Source organism: Phocoena phocoena, chromosome 14 (assembly GCF_963924675.1).
Source record: "Phocoena phocoena chromosome 14, mPhoPho1.1, whole genome shotgun sequence".
Taxonomy (NCBI): Eukaryota; Metazoa; Chordata; class Mammalia; order Artiodactyla; family Phocoenidae; genus Phocoena; species Phocoena phocoena.
In genome coordinates, this window is record NC_089232.1 from 11814352 (window position 1) to 11834433 (window position 20082).

The 20082-nt window shown below is 46.2% G+C and overlaps 1 protein-coding gene across 1 annotated transcript; it reads left to right on the plus strand.

The window, feature by feature from the left end:
- The first annotated feature begins 4255 nt into the window (after positions 1-4255).
- Positions 4256-18192, plus strand: SLC20A1 (solute carrier family 20 member 1). The gene is made up of 10 exons (XM_065891079.1): positions 4256-4811; positions 4987-5127; positions 5315-5400; positions 10147-10243; positions 12694-12813; positions 14349-14621; positions 14742-15300; positions 15893-16078; positions 16628-16712; positions 17548-18192. Exons 1-10 carry the CDS (start codon positions 4466-4468, stop codon positions 17707-17709), a joined length of 2055 nt encoding a protein of 684 aa, XP_065747151.1. The 5' UTR covers positions 4256-4465; the 3' UTR covers positions 17710-18192.
- The last annotated feature ends 1890 nt before the right edge of the window (positions 18193-20082 follow it).

Genomic DNA, 20082 nt, shown 5'->3' on the forward strand with positions numbered 1-20082 from the left:
CATTCATTTGTGACTGCAGTCGAGTGGAGGGGAGTGGTGGGTAGAGGAGAGGTGGTTTTCCTTTACTCAAAGGCTCCCACCTTCTTCTCCCTGAATGTTCCTCTCCCCTCTCCCAACCAAGTCCTAATGGATGGCCTCTGAAACTTCCTTGGATCCCAGTCTGGCTCCACAGCGTTCCCATTCCCCACTGCAGTCCCCCCACCTCCAAGCAGACCCTTTCCAGGAGGCTTCCTTCCTGCTCAGTGAATGGTGACCTCAGATGCATTTCTCTGACTGCAAGCGTCTCTGAGCTCAGAAAGTGCAGAAGTGGTACTGCCTCTTCCTTTTGTCCACGCTTCTGCAGGTCTGGAGGGGCTGGTGGGTCAGCTTTCCCAGCTCTCTACAATTTAACTCCACCCATGGAGTCAGTGAGAGATGGAAGCATCTCCAAGAAAACTCCAAACCCATAGCGCCCAGGTTCTGTTCAACAGCACACGGCAGGCTGTCTGGTTCTTTTTTTTTTTTTTTGGCTGCACTGCATGGCTTGTGGGATCTTAGCTCCCTGACCAGGGATCGAACCTGGGCCCTCGGCAGTGAGAGAACAGAATCCTAACTACTGGACTGCCAGGGAATTCCCTGTTCAATTCTCTTTGAGGTGAGGGTGGGTAAGGGACCCTTAAGCTCCTGGGCTATGTGGCAGGGACTCACCAAAGATCCTGGGGGCGGTCAGGGTCTGAGCCAGGCCAGGCCTCTCACTCCTAGGCCAGCAAGCCCACTCATGTGCCCTGAGACACACACTATACCCCATCCCACCACGCCAGGGCCCCGGCAGAGGGCCCCAGTTTCTCGTGGCCCCCCATTCTTTATCAGCAATGGGAGAAGTCTGAAAGAGCGTGGCCTGGATGGCAACTCTGCCATGTGACACACAGTTCCTTTTAAACATGAGCTCTGCACAGTAGGCCTTCAGCTAGATACTGAATTCAGTAAGAGTGCCCAGATCGCACCAGCCACGGAGTAGACATCCTTTCAGAGGACTTTATGTACATTGACTGAGTCCTCACAACAGCCCTAGGAAGTAGCAACTCTTAACCTCTCCCCTTCACAGATGAGGAAACTGAGGCATAGAAGGTACCTGCCCATGGTCATGTGACTAGTGAGTAGCAGGGCAGGCAGTTCGGCTTTATTGTCCATACGTTAAACCACTAGACCAACTGGCTTCGCTAGGGTCCGAGATTCTAACAGAGAACACCTTGATTCTAACAGAGAAACATTATCATTGGGATCTCTGCCCTCTTTCCTGTGTTCAGCCGTAAGGTCAGAACCAGCGCCCTTTGTGTGTGAATTGGTGGTCCTCATTTTTTCCATCTTTTTGCATTTCCAAGGCACTGTAACTTCTCTCCATAGGCAGAGCCCTAGCTCTTCTCCCTAATGGGAGGATAAGGCGTCCCAACCATGGTAAGTCCAGGTCTCTAAGGGCTGTACCCCACAGATCCTCTCTCCCCAGGTGAGGCAGCCAGGAACCCCCCCCCCGCCCCCGCACGGCCTTCAACCCCCCACATCCTTTTACAGCCTGGTTCACTCTGAGTGTCCTCCTAAGGAGGAAGGGTAGAACCCTTCTAGAGCCTGAAGATGTTCACAGAATTCATTTGTGTCGCAAGGGGAATCTCTTGAATTTCTGCCCTGGCACTCTCCTCAACCCACCCCAGGAGGCCTGGACTGTGCTCTTGCCTTGATAGATATGCCCCACGGCTGCCCCACGGCCTTCAATAGACATTGTCCAGCAAGTGTTTGCCCACTTAAAGAGCTAGTACCACAGACCAGCAAAAGTAGACATAATGGACAGAATGCAAAAAACACATACTGGGAAAAGTTCCAGGCAATTGCCTTAATAACTACTTTGAAAATATCGTTTTCAATGGCAGAACACTAAGGACCTTTAACAGACCAGTCCTTTATTTTTTTTTCATAACCTTGAAATGAAGTAAAGGTGGAAGGAGGAGTACAATTTAAGGTGTCGGAATTACATCAGATTTGCACCCCAGGGTCAGTGCTCCCGGACACGCACTTTATTTTTTTTGGACATGACCTTCGGACTTAGAGCTTTGTAAGTTACTCATACAACTCCACCAGATTTTCTAGGCAGGTCAGAGGATACTCCGGTGGAGTTTACGCCTCCATAGATGACCCCGACATAGCAACGATTTACAGCGTCTTCGTTCCTGCTAATCAGTGCCCAGCTGCTAGAGATGGCAAAAGGTGGGGAGGGCTCCAGAACATTCTAAGCCTGGTAAATATTTCTGTTGGGAATTCTTTAATCTCACTACAACTCTGACAAGAGACCATGACCTTAATCTCCCTTGGCATGATTGGTTCGTCTTGAACTTAAGCCGAATAGTGAAATGCCCCTAAATGTGCAGAGCAAATCTCACTAATGTCAAAACTACATTATATACCACGTAGGGGGACCAGAAATCCATCTGTCTCAAAATAGGAAAGCTTCCGGGATGCAAAGAGAACACCCTTACAACCTTTTCTACATTCTAAAACAGGAATATTCACGGAAAGAGCAAGACGAAATTAGCATTCACTGAACTCCTACTGAGTTCTAGTCACATTCACACACGTTAACTCACTTAATCCCCGCTACCAGGTAGGGAGGGATTGTTAACAATTTACATTCCTGAGAGCGCAGTCAGAGAGATCTGGAAGTCGCTCAAGGTGACACGCTGCAGCGAGCAGGAGTTAGGATTTGAATCCGGAGCAGTGTCCTTCCCCACGCGCCACAGCTGCGGCGCAGAAAACGCAGCTCTGCCACGGGGAAACTGACGACTCGCAGCCGCCCTGGGGCTCTGCGCCATAACTGGGCGACGACCTGGTTCTCGTGACTGCTCAGTCTGTTTTCACCCAAGTGCATGACTGCTGGAGTAAAGCGACCACGTGAGCCCTTTCCCTCCCCCGGCGAGGGACAGTGCCTGTCTGGCCAAGGGCAAGTCACAGGTGCGACAACGTGCCGGGAATGGATTCGGAGCCCCGGAGCGCGAGCTCTCCTGCAGCGTCACCGGGAGGACGGGAGGGAGGGAACTCGGCCAGGTGTGGCCTCCGGATGCGGCAGGTCGCAAGGGCGCTGAAAGTGCGGCTTGAGGCGCGGCCAGCTCCGTAAAACTGGGCTCGCGCGGGAAGAACTATGACCTTGGCCGCGGCCTCTACAATCCCCGCTTGACGACCTCCAGCGGCAGGGTGAGGGTGCCCCGCGGCCTCCGCCGCTAACCAGCAGGGGCGGCCAGAAGGTGCCAGGACACCAGGGCAAGGCCGCAGGGAGGGGACCGGCCCTCCCCACGTGGACAGGCTCCCCTCTGGGGGCGTGGCCGCCGGCGCTGGGCGGGCCAATGATCGCCGCGGTCGGGCTCTTCCGGCCGGGCCGCCGGGTTGGCTGGGGCTGCGTCATCCTGGGGGCGGGGCTCCTGGGCGGCGCGAGGCGCGGCCGGTCACGCGGTGCGCGGCGACGGCTATAAGTAGAGGCCGGCGGAGTGCGCTGCTGGAGTGATGGCTGCCGTCGCGTGCTGAGTGCTTTTTCCTTCTCGGCTGCTGAGGCGTCCGCGGCTGCTTCCTGGGTGGGTTGCCAGCCCCGCCGAGCCATCCCCAGAGCCTCCGCCCTAGGCCAGGCCGTGTGCTCGCCGACAGCAGGTGCGTGCGTCCGTGGCCCTAGCCCGCCGCCGCAGCCTGGACCTCGTCTCCCGCTCGGCCCCTCGTTTCCTTTGGTGAGTGGCGGCGCCACCTTGGAAAGGCTCTTTCTTCTCCCCGGGGCCCGGCGCGGACGCGGTGGCGCGGGGGCTGGTCGGCTGGGCCGGGGCCGGCGGCGCGGTGGGGTTCTGCTTTCGGCGCTACCCGCCTCCCTCCCCCACCCCACCCCGTGCCACCCCGTCCGCCCGCCCGCGGGCCTTTTTGGCGGTCCCCGGGAGGCGCGCGCGGGAACGGCTCTTTTCCGCTTTTCGCGGGGAGGGCGCGCGCGGGCCGGCGGCGCGGGGGCCGGGCTGGGCGCGCGCGGGCCGAGGTGGTCCCCTGCGCCACGTGCCCGCCGCCCGGCGCGTTCTGCTTGGGGTGCGGGACACCGGATCGCGGGCGGCGGGCACGGCCGGGGCCCCCAGTCCCGGTGGGCCGTCGCGGGGTGCGGGACCGCAAGGGCGCGCTGCTATTGTTATCCATCCCCCCCTTCCAGGATGAACTTGCGTCCTTTCTCTTCTCCGCCATGGAATTCTGCTCCGTGCTTCTAGTCCTCCAGAGCCAAAGAAACCCCAGACAACAGATGCCCATACGCAGCGTATAGCAGTAACTCCCCAGCTCGGTTTCTGTGCCGTAGTTTACAGTATTTAATTTTATATAATATATATTATTTATTATAGCATTTTTGATACCTCATATTCTGTTTACACATCTCGAAAACCGCTCAGTAATTCTCTGATTAATTAAAGAACCACTACTCTAGAGAATGGCATCTACCATGGCAACGCTGATTGCCACTGCTATTGCTGCTACTGCCGCTTCTGGTCCATTGGTGGACTACCTATGGATGCTCGTCCTGGGCTTCATTATTGCATTTGTCCTGGCATTCTCCGTGGGAGCCAATGATGTAGCAAATTCGTTTGGTACAGCCGTGGGATCAGGTGTAGTGACCCTGAAGCAAGCCTGCATCCTAGCTAGTATCTTTGAGACAGTGGGCTCCGTCCTGCTGGGGGCCAAAGTGAGCGAAACCATCAGGAAGGGCTTGATTGACGTGGAGATGTACAACTCGACACAAGAGCTGCTGATGGCCGGCTCTGTCAGTGCGATGTTTGGTAAGTTTTTTATTCGTATTGTCCTGATAGTGGCGGGTGAGGAAATTCTTATCATGGGTAGTTCCATTCTTGTGCTCTGCCTTGATTCAGATTATTACATTCAGTAATATGCACTGCATACATAATGGAATTTGTCACTTCTGTCACGTACTTAATAAAACTTGATGTGTTTCAGGTTCTGCTGTGTGGCAACTAGTGGCTTCGTTTTTGAAGCTTCCCATTTCTGGAACCCATTGTATCGTTGGTGCAACCATTGGTTTCTCCCTGGTGGCGAAGGGGCAGGAGGGGGTCATGTGGTCAGAACTGATAAAAATTGGTATGTTTAATTCTAAAAGGCTTTTTATTCTTCTTGTCGTGTTACCATGGCGTTGTGTATGGGAGAAAATGGTGTAAAATTGGAGGGACGGGCTAAAGTTTTGAAAAGAGAGGACTAAAATTTAAAGTGTGTTTTGGTTCCTGGTTTCCATTAGTTGACATTTTTTTCTTAATGTGTTCTATTCCAGTGATGTCTTGGTTCGTCTCACCGCTGCTTTCTGGTATTATGTCTGGAATTTTATTCTTCCTTGTTCGTGCATTCATCCTCCATAAGGTAATCTTTCTCTCCCCCCATGACCTGTACTGAGTTACAGTCAGTGGTGTTCAAACCGATGGCATTATTGCAAATGTGATCGGTGTGTAGGAGTGTGGCCTTGGAAAGTTAGAAAAATTCTTCGTTTTGTATACCTCTCGTATGTTGAATTTTCTGAAAGAAGCAGGTTTTCAATACCCAAGAAGTCATTTGGGAAGGAAAAATTGAACACTAGAGTGTGCCGAGACTGAAAGAAAAAATTAAGGAAATGTATTTGGAGTGGCTTTGTTTACCTGTATGCAGATTACTACCTCAAATCACCATCATATGCAGGCCAGTCTGCATTGTAAGCTTAGGGTTCAACAGATCACAGTGTCCTGGGTGACTTTTTCTTAGCTGCCACTTAAAGTGGAGTCGTTTGGGTCCCCACATAGTTATTTGTAGAGTGTTGATTATCGAAACCAGCTTGTAAGCTTCATGGTGGACACCCTACCTCTCACAGTGACTTGACTCTAATAGCTCAGAATAGGTAAAAAGGAACCAGTAAAGGTAATTCTCGTTTTGTTTTTCTTGGCAAAAAAAAAAAAAAAAATTCCAGACAGCCATTTAATTTCCTGTCCATTTGAAAATCCCTTTTGAGGGACCTGATAGCATTTTTTTCTAATCAAGAAGTCTGATGCTGGCTCCAAAATAAATGTAGACAACAAGGGATGTTGTCGTTGGACTGAGTTACAGTAAGAATAAATGCTTTTTTCTCAGGAAACAAAGTTGTCCTTTTCCTGAGGTGAATGGCTCTTAACGGTCCATTGTAAGTTCTTAAAAATTCTTCTGAACTGAAGAAATCTGAGTGAAGGGAGATAGGTAGCTTAATCCCAAGGGGTAAGAATGTATTCAGAGCCATTTGTTTGGTCTAGTTCTTAGCTTCTCTAGGGAAGGATACGTACTTTTCTATAGAAATTCAGTAACTGGTAAAGTGACTCACTAATCAGTATTTACCATGGCCTGCGTCTAGCAAAAGATAGCAGCGTAACACTTTGAAAACTTGAAACCTCTATAGCTTGGTATAATTTGAGAGTAAACGGTTGATGTTAACGGACTCAAAGTTTGGCAGTGTCTTATTTAGCAAGCGGGTAGTGAATAGCACCTACCCTCCTACTCCCCACAGCTGTGGAATGTGATAATGTGATGCTTCCATTTGAGGCTTAGTAGTAGTCGGGGATCAGAACTCTTCGTCCTTTTAGAGCTGTATAGCTTGCTCCTTACCAGAGAAGCAGGAGGATTGCTGGGATCCCCTGTTATGGATTTGTGCTCATAAAGGTTTACACAGGGTCTTTGTGGATTATTGAGAGACAGATTGTTCCGATTCTGGAGAGGCTTTGTGTGTCTCAAGCCAAAACAAACTTCTTTTCTGGAGGAGGAATGGTCATGCTTTCAGGTGCAAAGTGGGATTTTCAGGTCCCCAGAACTCTCATTTGGGGAACGCATGCCAGGCATTTTTATCCTCAGTTAGAGACCTTAAGTTAGATATATGAACTTCTTGATTATATATTCCTCATGGGGTATGAGGATGGACATGATCAAGAATGATTGGAATAGGTCTTCCCTGGTGGTCCGTCCAGTGGGTAAGACTCTGTGCTCCCAGTGCAGGGGGCCCGGGTTCAATCCGTGGTCAGGGGACTAGATCACGCACGCATGCTGCAACTAAAGAGTTCGCATGTCGCAACTAAGAAGTCCGCATGCCACAACTAAGAGATCCTGTGTGCCGCAACTAAGATCCGGCACAGCCAAAATAAATAAATAAATATTAAAAAAAAAAAGAATGATTGGAATAGTGTTTAAAACTATTCAATATGGACTTTGAGAATCTACCCGCACACACACACACACACACACACAGGCAGGCACATACTCTTGTGTTTAATCTACCAATAACAGATGAATTTTTAGGTGATGAGGCTGAGTATTTCTGGTTACTGTTAGATTTTAAGTCTCAAGAAAACATCTTTACACTAGTAACCTTTGGTGGTCTTGGCTGTTAAAATCTAAATATTTGACCATTAAGATACTTTCCAACTAAAGATTCTGTTTTGGAAATTAACATTAAAAGTGCTTTTAAAAATTTTCAATTTTCTGAATGTTCCAAGGGTGTTGGGTAGTCCAGTAGGAAAAAGCAGAGTGGAGGTTAAGGATTGGGACAATAAACAAGGAATGGGGGAAAAGGAAGTTTTCCTGTTGAGTGTTTAAATTCTAGTCAAAGAAAGTGGGCCTTTCAGCATTCTCCCTTCTGTCAGGAATCTCATTAAATATATCTAGGGCATCTTTTCAAACTTAGGAACTTTTTTCTTTAGTTTACTGGAATGTCCGATGTATAAAAAATGAACTATTATGGTTGAAAATGGGTTATGAAGACCCCCTGTCCCATCCCATATAACTGGATGATGAGATATATACTTATAGGTAAAGTTTTAAGTGTTAGGTGAGTCATACGGTGGTAACATTCAATAAAGTGTTAGCCCTGGTTACCTCCTTGGGGAGTGGCTAAGAGGAATTTGGAGGCAGCAAAAGGGAGAAAGAGAAGCCCCCACAAATGTCTAGAACCCTTATGGATTTTGATTTCGGGGGGTGGTGTTAGGTTCCTTGGAGAATTTCTTAAAAGCACAGATAGTTCTTAGAAGAAAAATGTATATACACCTCAGGTTGGTTCATAACTTTACCGACTACCCTTGGGGTGGGACCCGCATGGTTGAGTTACTCAGAGATGATGAGTTTTTTTTTTTATATTAATTAATTAATTTTTTGTTGCGTTGGGTCTTTGTTGCTGCACGTGGGCTTTCTCTACTCGTAGTGAGCGGGGGCTACTCTTCGTTGTCGTCTGCGGGCTTCTCATTGCAGTGGCTTCTCTTGTTGCGGAGCACAGACTCTAGGCGCGCAGGCTTCAGTAGTTATGGCATGCGGGCTCAGTAGTTATGGCTCGTGGGCTCTAGAGCGCAGGCTCAGTAGTTGTGGCGCATAGGCTTAGTTGCTCTGCGGCATGTGGGATCTTCCCGGACCAGGGCTTGAACCTGTGTCCCCTGCATTGGCAGGTGGATTCTTAACCACTGCGCCACCAGGGAAGCCCTGATGCTTAGGTTTTATTGGCTATTTTTGTTTTGACCAGTTCCCTACCTGTAGCATTCTCTTAAACTACGGATAGGGAAGGTAATATTCGGAGTGGTTTTTGTCGAGGGCCCATCTCTGCTGATTTGGAATGGCACCTCTACTTTCCGTTTCCTTGATCTTAAGCCATTACCTCACTCTTCTGATGTATTTGATTCTTCTCCTTGTCTATTCCTCCCCAAGATTTTCCATTGGATTGTGATTCAAGATAGCATTAAACCTTTGGGCTAACCACATCTTTAAAGTTTAGCCTTCCCACGTATTCAGATCTGTGCTCTTGTTTTTAACTCTTGTTTCCAGTCACACTGGCCTCCTTGCTGTTCCTCAGACAATTCAAGTGTTTGCCTCAGGGTCTTTGTACTTTCTGATGTCTCTGGGATATTCTGCCCTCCAGGTAGCCTGCTCTCTGGCTGCTCTTTTTCTACCCCTGCGTGTGTACCTGGCTTATGGCTTGTTGACCTAACACATTTGTGTCTTTGTTCCACTGATGGTCTTTGGAGTATCTCCCGCACCACCCCCAAGAATTAAAGTGTGCGCCTCCTTCCATCACGGCCTCCTTCCCCTTCTTTTTTCTTCATAGCGTGATTCTGTACTAGAATGTAAGTGTCAGTTCTGTGAGAGCAGGAACTTTGTCTCATTCACTCCCATATTTTAGTGCTTGGCACGGTCTGTTAAATGAGGAGGTGACCTAGTGTACGATTGACTTTTATCTTAGCACTTTGGTAGATCACTAGTTGTGGCATATTTATCAAACGTCTAGATAAGATGGTTGTTGCTGGCATACTCTACTACATGTTTTCTTTTGCAGGTATAAAGTCAGGTAAGAAATGTAGTATCTCATAGTCTGTTTCTTGATCTCTCTTACATAGTACATTTTCAGGTGTGTGCTCAGATTTTATCTGGACATGAGGTACCTTAGAGCACTGGGGGTTGAAACTGATTATTCAGGACATCACCAGTCACTAGTAATAGGTAGCCTTGTTAAGAATAACAGCAACAGGGACTTCCCTGGTGGCGCAGTGGTTAAGAATCTGCCTGCCAATGCAGGAGACACGGGTTTGAGCCCTGGTCCGGGAAGATCCCATATGCCACGGAGCAGCTAAGCCCGTGCGCCACAACTACTGAGCCTGTGCTCTAGAGCCTGTGAGCCACAACTACTGAGCCTGCGTGCCACAACTCCTGAAGCCCTCATGTCTAGAGCCCATGCTGTGCAACAAGAGGAGCCACCGCAATGAGAAGCCCGCACACCACAACAAAGAGTAGCCCCCGCTCGACACAACTGGAGAAAACCCAAGCGCAGCAACAAAAGATGCAACGAAGCCAAAAAAAAAAAAAAAAAAAAAAAATAACGGCAACAAAAACCTAACCAACCCCCAAACATTAAAGCAAACACAAACTTAAATTCAGATGGATGTAGAAGATGAGATCAGCCTTGGTAGGGGAACTTCCAGGAGCAAATGTAGGAAAAGACCATTTGGCCTTGGAAGCTACTATGGGGAGATAGTTATTGGAACTAATTCCTGAAGCTGCCCTTTGATAAGGTTCTATGGAAATGGGTTAAGTTTTTACAGCTTTTAAGATCTTGAGCTTAATGATGATGGTATTTTACAGGCAGATCCAGTTCCTAACGGGTTGCGAGCTTTGCCAGTGTTCTATGCCTGCACAGTCGGAATCAACCTCTTTTCCATCATGTACACTGGAGCACCTTGTAAGTACATATCAGAATATTTAAATGTGAATTTAAAGTTGTTTCTAAAACTTGCATTAAATGCCCAATTTACCCCTTTTTGTTTACAGGGCTGAAATCTCCTAGAAGGTGGCTGGCCTGCGCCCATTTCAGAAGGCTGCAGGCTAGTGTATGCTGAGTTAACCTAGATAGTTTTTCAACCAAAGAGACCTGCTCAGATTCTAAATCACTACAGACCTTTACTCTTTAGTCTTCACAGGATCCACCGATAATTTGATCTTCTCCCTCCCTCTTTCCTATCTATGCTAAAAATACCGGAATTGATGTTACCTCGACTACTGAAGAGTCATTAGTTATACTTGGTCTTCGATAATCAGTCATTTAGGACTGGTTTGCTGGATATTCTCATTTTTCTCTCCCAAGTGGAGCTCCTTTTTGTTTCTAAATTTACTCCCCTGAATCTGCTTGAATGAGAAGAGTTGGGATGTTTAACACCTGCCCTAAGTGCACTTGGAAGAAGAATTCATGCAGCTAAGAGGAAAAATATTTGTGAGAATATAAAGATTGAAATGTTGATTACTTTTATGTTGGAACGAAGGCAAAGCATGGATTAAATTGTGATACGTGTTTCATTTAGCAATTGAAAAAGATTGATAACCTGTAACTTGTCAGACAGGATAGTACATGTCTTGATCAGTCAGTGTTCCTGTCTAGGTTCATTTGGCCTGATGGCCTTTGATCCGTCAGGTCAGTGGCTTTCAATCTTTTGACTGTTGTGACACACTGGAAGAAAGACGTTGTACCTTGCTGCCCAGCACACACATACTTAGGGAGGGAGGGGGGGAGGGAAAGAGAACTGGAATAGTATGTTGAAGCTACTTAACCTCACTGTGTGCTATGCAGTCATATTTGCAAGTATTCTTTTTAGCTTTTTAAAATGCTCATTGTGGCCCACCAAACTGATTTCATTTCTGACTGATGGATTGTAACTTGCTTTGTAAACCTCACTGAAGTAATAAGTCACTGACCAAAATTGGAGTTAGCTAAGTATTTTTAACCACGTCTTTGTTAGAATAATCAGGAAAGAAATCAGGCAACTTGATGAGGATATTGATCTTATTTAGGGGATACCAGCCTCCTTACCAAATGCTACAGGCAGAGGAAAGCTTGCCTGCTGCCTTTCCATTCTGTTTTAAATTGGCTTCTTCATGTTAAACTAAAAAAGGCTCCGTGAGGCTCTAAGCACTGATGTTTTATGTGGTAGCAGCAAAGCTCATAGTTCAGTGAAATCAGAAACTTGCATTTTCAGTCGTCTTTGAAAAGGGAACGTGGGTATTTTTGTCCTGTCCTTTGGTCGATCATTTACAAGAAAGAACCAGTCTCATTTTCCTTTTTTGGCTTGGAACGTAGGCAAATTTAAATTGTGATACAGAGATTGATTAAATTTCATGTATATTTTAGTTTGTGTGACTAACTGCATGATTAGAATTGATAGCAGGAATTAAAATGGAAAGATTTAGTCATCACAGAACTTTGGTTTTGAAGGGGCCTCGATTTATCTCTGATTTTTAAATACCGATCATTTTGAGGAACAATAGAATTTCCATTTTATAAGTAATTCCTAACATGCAGAACAACCCCAAGTAACTAAGCTGTTCTTGGATAAACCACAGGTCATTATAACATCCTTTAGGTTTAAGTAGTGTTCTCTAGTGCTTTGCTTCGGTCATTAAATGTAGACGAGTGGCTTGGAGGCCGTTGGCGTTTGAGTGATAACCAGGTGACTAGTTACTGGTCCCTGAGCCATGCGAGCAGGAGGCATGTCTCTGTTTAAGATGTGGCCTGTTAGTGTGATGACCACTCTACTATTTTCTTTTTGTGAAAGGCAGCCCTTTGAACTCTTCTTATCCCTTGATAGATAAATGTATCTTAGGTTGATAACGCGTCCTAAGGGATAATCTAGCTCTAAAGGATTTTGCTCGTACAGTGGATGTGATAACTTCCACAGAGAACTAATTATATCAGTATGAGAAATGTGACGACTGGGGCACTTTCCTTTTCTAACGTTAAAATCTTATGTGCAAACATAAGGTGTGGCCGCTCCCATCTGGAGGCTGGGCAGTGGGAAGCTTCCGTTTATTTTCATAGCTCGTTGCAGTTGCTCAGTGTGGTAATCTGTCTTCTGAAGCAAAGAAAGGAAAAAGCCTAGTATGTGAAGGAGCTTGGGAGATGTCAGTCTAGCAGGTGTTTAAAGTAGGCCAGACTGGTGTGGATTTCACCTGCTCTGGGATTTTTCTCCCAAATTTGTATAGCCACGAACACAGTAAATCCCGTGGACCTAAGGCTGGCAACAGCTATAAAGGGTGATGGGCTGGCTTGGGGAACCCCAGAGTCCCCAGAGGAGGGTTGACACATTATTACAGGGGGGCAGTTGCCCTGGGGTTTTCAAGATGCACCGTTTTATCTCCTAGTGCTGGGCTTTGACAAACTTCCTCTGTGGGGTACCATCCTCATCTCGGTGGGATGCGCAGTTTTCTGTGCCCTTATCGTCTGGTTCTTTGTATGTCCCAGGATGAAGAGGAAAATTGAACGTAAGTAACACGTTGTAGCAGAAAATCTTAACTAGTGATGCTGTGCTTGCTTCTTTGTGTGTAGCCGTCTGTACAAATCTGCTACTTGGATAGATTGGTAAAGCCAGAAAATTTACATGGCAATTTGCGGATGTAGGTTTATTGTCCAAACTACGTTCTTATTAACTTAAAATGACCTGAGAGCTAGCCATAAGGCCTATTTGACCTTATTTGGGCCGCCAGACAAGCTAGGCACTTAATCTATTTTTTCTTTTTTTTTTTTACTGTACCTTGATCACTTGCCAGTGACATGCTAGATAAATACAGAGAAGTTGTAGTCTACATTAATTGAGAAGGATGAGGATACCTTAATGAAAATAAAAGGTAGGTATGAAGTATTTTCACAGGAAACATTTACCAAAACCAACGCCTTCAGATTCAGATACTCAGAGCTATGCTACTCTATTATCTGACTTCAGATTTGGTTCATTTTCAGAATTGGAGCACAGATTCCAGAGGTAGACATTTTCGGGTGTCATGAAGGGATCATTTAGACCATTAGTGTATGTAGTATTTCAGTATAATCAAATATGGCATACATTTTGGTTAGTATAGGTCTTAATTAAATCTCGTATTCCTTCCCTTACTACTTGAACTCTCTTGGGACGATCTTTTTCCGCCCTTTTCATCTGCAAATGCTCGGGTGGTGACGTAAGTTTGTTCTTTGAAGAGCGCAGGGCTGCACGGACTGCAGTGGCACCGGGAGAGTGCTGCGTCATGCAGCTGTGTTCAGGAACCTCCGAGAGGCTCTGCGCTAGTCTGGCGGCCTTCAGGACTTCGTGACCTTGATTCTCCCTCAGTCTGGGAGAAGATGAGACAGGTCTTGCTAATGTTCTGTACCCTGGTTGGTAGCTTGACCGGGATTCCCGAGTGAACACGGAAACAGACTGGGCATTGGTACAAAGGCAGAAAACGTTCCCACCTGGTCGTGGAACCTTGAACCATAAGGCGCATGTCTTTGTTTTCTAGAGGTGGAAATTCAAGTCACCTTCAGTTGCCTGCGTTGAGCTGTGTCATTTTGCTTGAACTCACAGACTGAAATTTGGGGCCAGTTTTTAAAAAGGACGTGCACTAGATGCAGTCAGAATTTTTAGTTATCTGTCAGCCCCGTGCTTGAGCTCCTTTCTCCTCAAGAAGGGGTCAGCAGGAAGCTCAGGACGGTTTCTACATTTGTGAAGGGTTCTATAAAGAACAAGAATTTATAGCAGAGTCCACAGAGCCTAAAAGATTTTTACCATCTGGCCCTTCACTGAAAAAAACTTTGCAACCCCTAGTAATAGGGTGTTCTGCATTTGTATCGCTGGTTTCTTCCCAAGTGAGAGATTAAGCGATACGGCAAATAAAGCAGACAGGAAAATTATCCTGAATTTTCACTGAAGTTTACATGTGGTCTTATTTTGAGAAGGATTTTTTTTTTTTTTTTGAAGTGAGGGAAAGGGGAAATGTAGAGCAAGTTAGTTTGGTCAAAACCAAACAAAAACATCCTTCTTTTCTAGGAGAAATCAAGTCTAGTCCTTCTGAAAGCCCCTTGATGGAAAAAAAGAACAGCTTGAAAGAAGACCGTGAAGAAACAAAGTTGTCTCTCAGTGATACAGAAACCAGGAATCCCGTCTCAGAGGTAGGGTCAGCAGCCACTGGGCCCCTGCGGGCTGCAGTGGAGGAGAGAACGGTCTCGTTCAAACTTGGAGACCTGGAGGAAGCTCCAGAGCGAGAGAGGCTTCCCAGCGTGGACCTGAAAGAGGAAACCAGCATAGATGGCACCATGAACGGTGAGTGGACTCCTCCTCGGGTGGGGAAAGGCGAGTTTCCCTTTGTCAGCAGTACTGCTGCAAGGCTCTGTTCGGACTTGATGCTCTGGGCACTGAGTGTAACCTTTCGGTCTTGGCCAGGTGCAGTGCAGTTGCCTGATGGGAACCTAGTTCAGTTCAATCAAGCTGTCAGTAACCAGATAAACTCCAGCGGCCACTACCAGTATCACACGGTGCATAAGGACTCCGGCTTGTACAAAGAGCTGCTCCACAAGCTCCATCTTGCCAAGGTGGGCGACTGCATGGGAGACTCTGGCGACAAACCCTTGAGGCGCAACAATAGCTACACTTCCTATACCATGGCAATTTGTGGCATGCCCCTGGATTCATTCCGTGCCAAAGAAGGTGAACAGAAGGGTGAAGAGATGGAGAAGCTGACGTGGCCTAACGGAGACGGCAAGAAGCGAATTCGAATGGACAGTTACACCAGTTACTGCAACGCCGTGTCTGATATTCACTCGGCATCCGAGATCGACATGAGTGTCAAGGCCGAGATGGGTCTGGGTGACAGAAAAGGAAGCACCAGCTCTCTAGAAGAATGGTGTGACCAGGACAAACCAGAAGTGTCTCTCCTCTTCCAGTTCCTGCAGATCCTCACGGCCTGCTTTGGGTCGTTCGCCCATGGTGGCAATGACGTCAGGTCAGTCGATGATGGTTCTTGGCACTGCTCGTGCTGTTTTTATGCCGCCGAATCCCTTCATAAGGCTCTGCTTGTGGCCTTGGTACTTATACCACCCGTGGGACACTGAATAATGTAGAAAGGGTGAGGTAATAGCAATTAATTGACTTAAAAAAACAGGAAGAAAAATTTTTTCTTCAGAGATTACAAAGAATATGTTTGTTTCCGTAGGTGATAAACACATACATCTTCCACAGAGAAGCCTTTTATCGAGATGGGAGCCAGTTCTTTGATAGAATCACTGTCCCCTAGAATGAATTTGTAGGTGGTTAATCCTATTTCTGTGGTTTGTCACCTGTTCATTGGAACCCAAAATTTGCTTTAGTTGGGCCTGTAGGAAGACAGGCCACCAGATGCGTGGCGTTTCCCCTCTGAGAAGAGCTCTCATTTTCTTCTGTTGTGTGTGTTGGGGTTCCATTTATTCCCTTTGAAAGAAAGACCAGTTTCTAATGAAAGCTTTGCTTTAGAAAACTTAGTAGATCAGTTAACAGCTAGATTCTTGCCAAGTTTTAGTTTTGCCTGAAAAATCATCCCTGCCCTCTTTTTCTTTCAGCAATGCCATCGGTCCTCTGGTTGCTTTGTACCTGGTTTATGACACGGGAGACGTTTCCTCAAAAGTAGCAACACCAATATGGCTTCTGCTCTATGGTGGTGTTGGTATCTGTATTGGTCTATGGGTTTGGGGAAGGAGAGTTATCCAGACCATGGGGAAAGATCTGACACCAATCACACCCTCTAGGTAAGTTGGTAAAGCAGGTCTTATTAGGTTAATGCTCATTTTCTTAAGATACGTAATACTGTGCCGTGGTACTCCATAAAGTAACCAAGTTTGTATAAGTTCCCGACGTTCCTCTCTCTTTGGTGTGAACTTTTTAGATTTTCCTTATCGTCTGGCCCTTAAACATAATTTATCTGTTCAACTCCGGTGGACTCTTTTTAACAGAATAACTTCTGAGAAAGATGTGTGTGCTAAGGCTTACTAGCTATGTACATTTGGCTTTTATCTCTGTCTTTACGGAGCCAACACTGATGTTTACCAGATTCAAAGTAAAAGTGCAAGCTTTAAGAATGGGCTTCCAGAAGACCTTAAAACCTCAAATGCTGGAAAAGAGAAGAGCAGTCTCATGGCCTGATTTAAAGCAGATTTCAGGAGTTAGAGCAAACTAAAGATGTTGGTGGAGTTTTCGTCACCGGATAGAGCACAGCAAGATTGTGTGAACTTTGGGGTAGTGCTAACTTACCAAAATTTAAGTTCCATTCTTGACAAGTGATCTGTCTGTGTCCACAGCGGCTTCAGTATTGAACTGGCATCTGCCCTCACTGTGGTGATTGCATCGAATATTGGCCTTCCCATCAGTACAACACATTGTAAAGTAAGTGTAACGGAGAGGTACTGTGTCTTTTGAGTGGTTTTGGTAGATACGTCGAGAGGTATTTTTTTCTTTTTGTTTTTTGGTTTTTTTCCTTTGATGATTTGGTGTTACACCGTGGGAGTCTTGAAGAGTTCACAAGTTTAGGACGAGTTGACTCTAAGAATGTAAAGACACGTTGTGCAGTTTCTAGCGTCTGTTGCTTTTATTTAAGCAGATAGTATATTTTCTCCCCAAACGGCGCAAGAGCCCCTTTTTATAGAGGTAGCAAGTCTGTGAGGCTTGTTGAAGGGCAGTTTATTTGAAGCAAGCATATATTCAGAGCATCTCAGGATTGAAGTCCTGAGAAACTTACTGAGTCCTAAGGTGGCTTGATGACCATCTAATAACCATAGGGTAACTGTAGGGAAAGGAAGAAGCTGGCTTCCTTAAGGGAATTTTTAAGTTAGTTCATCATGGAGCCTTTGAGTCATTCCTTTTCTTCCGGAGAGATCTACGGGTGATTGGCTATTGGGTCTGATAGCAGCCTCCCTCTAGAATCTTTGGGGAACCTAAAACTTAAAGGAATCTATTATTAAAGCAGTTGTCATTATTCTTAATGTAGCTCATTACATTCCAGCAGCTCAGAAGGGAAAAGGAGTTTTCTTTCCCTCTTTTACCCCAGTTAGCACAGATTCCGTGACTGGATTTTATACTGCCCTTCGTCTTGTTACAAGCCGGCTTTCGTGGATCGGTCCGGCAGTCTGGGGCTCCTTACCTACCTGAAAATCACGGGTCTGTTTAACAAAATGCCACTGGCACTTCAGTAACCAGTTTCCTTGATTGTTTTCTCCCATAGGTGGGCTCTGTTGTGTCCGTTGGCTGGCTCCGATCCAAAAAGGCTGTTGATTGGCGACTCTTCCGCAACATTTTTATGGCCTGGTTTGTCACAGTCCCCATTTCTGGCGTTATCAGTGCTGCTATCATGGCAGTCTTCAAATATGTCATCCTCAGAGTGTGAGGCTGTTTGAGATGAAAATTCGGGTCAGTGTTTGGGACCACCGTACACATTCCTGTTCCTTTGAAGAATGAATTACAGTGTTATAGAAGACTGACAGGAGTCTCTTTAAAGTTTGGGAGCTGTGGGAGGGAAGCGTTACTTGTGCTATAATTGCTTTTGTGCTAAATATGACTTGTCTCAAGATTAGCTATGTAAAGTAGCCAGGTTTCCACTGGTTCCTGTTGAGGTTCCTTTTCCTTCTGGGCTGTGAATTCCTGTATATATTTCTCTACTTTTTGTATCAGGCTTCAATTCCATTATGTTTTAATGTTGTCTCCGAAGATAACTTGTGATTTTTGTTCGTTTGTTTGTTTTGTGTCGTTTTAAAACGACCATTCAGAGCCGTTTGACAGTGTGCTCTGCTTCGTTGGTTTCACCAGCTTCTGCCCCAACACGCACAGGGACTTAACAGCACACACCGTAACCGAAGCTTCCCTTGTAGTCTCTTAGAAAAATAGTCATTTGTACCCTGCCCTCCTGTCGGCAGTGGCAGGTTCTGTTGGCATACGTGAACTTCTTCCTTACGAGGACAAGGTTCTTTGGACACGGTGAAAATTTAAGTTAGTAGTAACTTCTTTGCAGGCAGTTCACAGATTATGATTGCTAAGAAGAAGTAGGAAGAAAAATCCTTCTGGCAGTCTTGGTTATTTCTTTAAGATTTCTGGAAGCGCGGGATGGATGAATGCAGTGGAATATGAACTTTGGGTGAGTTAAATGGGCCAGCCTTCCATGTTCATCTGTCTACCTCTTAACTGAATAAAAAAGCCTACCGTTTTTAGAAAACATGTCTCATTGGTTTTGTTCATACATTTGAAGCATCCGAGCTCCCGATCAGTCAGCCTTATGCAATTCTTAGGAGAATGTGGTATCTTAACAAGTGAGAACTGCCCTCTAGCTTAAAGTTCCCCACTCCTCCCTGGTGCGTTTCTTGTGATCCCAGAATATACATGACGTTCCTCCATGGGGCGTTTCTAACTGTTGGGTATTTTTTACCAGCACATCCTGGACATTTCCATGTTAACACGTATCTACTCATTGTCTTTAACGGCCACAAAGTTTTCCTGTTTGAATGGGTTAGTTTGTCTTACTAGACCCTTAGTTAGATTATTTGTAGCTTTGCTATTAGAGAGAATGCTAAAATGAGTGTTCGTGTTTCGTGTGTGTAGCTCGGCTTCATTTAAAAATTCTCAGTGTCGGATTCTTCAGTCTTGACCCATTATCTCTTTCAGGCTTGATCAGGACAGTTAAGCAAAAGTGCATGGCTTTGCCAACTAGATTGATGGGCCCTGTCCTTAGACTTTTAGCAAGATGCTTTGTAGAAGCCAGACTGCAACAAGGATAAGGTTATGCTTGCCTGACCTGTGCCTGAGAAATTGGACCACTGGTTGCGTACCTGCCATGGATTCACTTAGTAGATGTTCGCCATTTCATGTCAGGCACTGCACTAAGCTTTTTATATACATTTAATTCTCAAGACCTTTTGCAGTAGTTCCTAACATTATTTTGTAGCTGATGAAAGATACTGAACTGTATCTTTCCTAATCTTAAGAGAACGGACAGGGACTTCCCTGGTGGTCCAGTGGGTAAGACACCGCGCTCCCAATGAAGGGGGCCCGGGTTCGATCCCTGGTCGGGGAACTAGATCCCACATGCCACAGCTAAAGACCCCGTGTGCCATGCAACTAAGACCCGGTGCAGCCAAAATAAAGAGAATGGACAGCCCCAGGCTAGCTGAAGGTAGCCATGTGACTATTTGAGGAAGGAGAAGGGGGCCTGGGGTAAAGAGGAACCTAACAGTAAGCCCAGAACCAAGGGTCCTGCAGGAGACCCTCTGAGTTTTGGTGCTGGCTTCCTTTCCTGGTGCTACGTGACCTCACACAAACCCAGATCCTGTCTTTGCCCAGTGATTAAATGGAGAGTAGGGACTCTCCCCAGGACTTTCCCCCTTGGCCCAGGAGAGGACAGCTGAGGAAGTACTTGAACCAAGGATGTGTTTCTCTAGGAAGAGCAGCTAGATCTGGGGAAGAGGAACCCCATTAGAGCTAGTAAGAGGCCAGAGGGGATCTGTATTTCCATGTATGGTAATAGCTGCTGTGGGCCAGGGACACAGGCTGGTGAGAACTCTGGCCTGTTTCTCTTGGGCGTTATTAGATGTTGCCTTTTTTTTTTTTTTTTTTTTTACTCTCCCCCCATCCAAGCTATTTTCATTAAGGTTGCACGTATGCATAATAAAGTGGTCAAGTGATTCAACAAGGCTTCTATGGAACAGGGATCTCCCACCATCATTTCCCTCTTTCCTGGGGCAACCACTTTTCTTTCGGTATTTGTATTACT

Coding starts and splice junctions, on each gene's coding strand:
- SLC20A1 (XM_065891079.1), top strand. CDS start 4,466: ATGGCATCTACCATGGCAACGCTGATTGCCACTGCTATTGCTGCTACT. Junction 10,244..12,693: donor CATGTACACTGGAGCACCTT/GTAAGTACATAT, acceptor TTTATCTCCTAG/TGCTGGGCTTTGACAAACTT. Junction 15,301..15,892: donor CATGGTGGCAATGACGTCAG/GTCAGTCGATGA, acceptor TTTTTCTTTCAG/CAATGCCATCGGTCCTCTGG.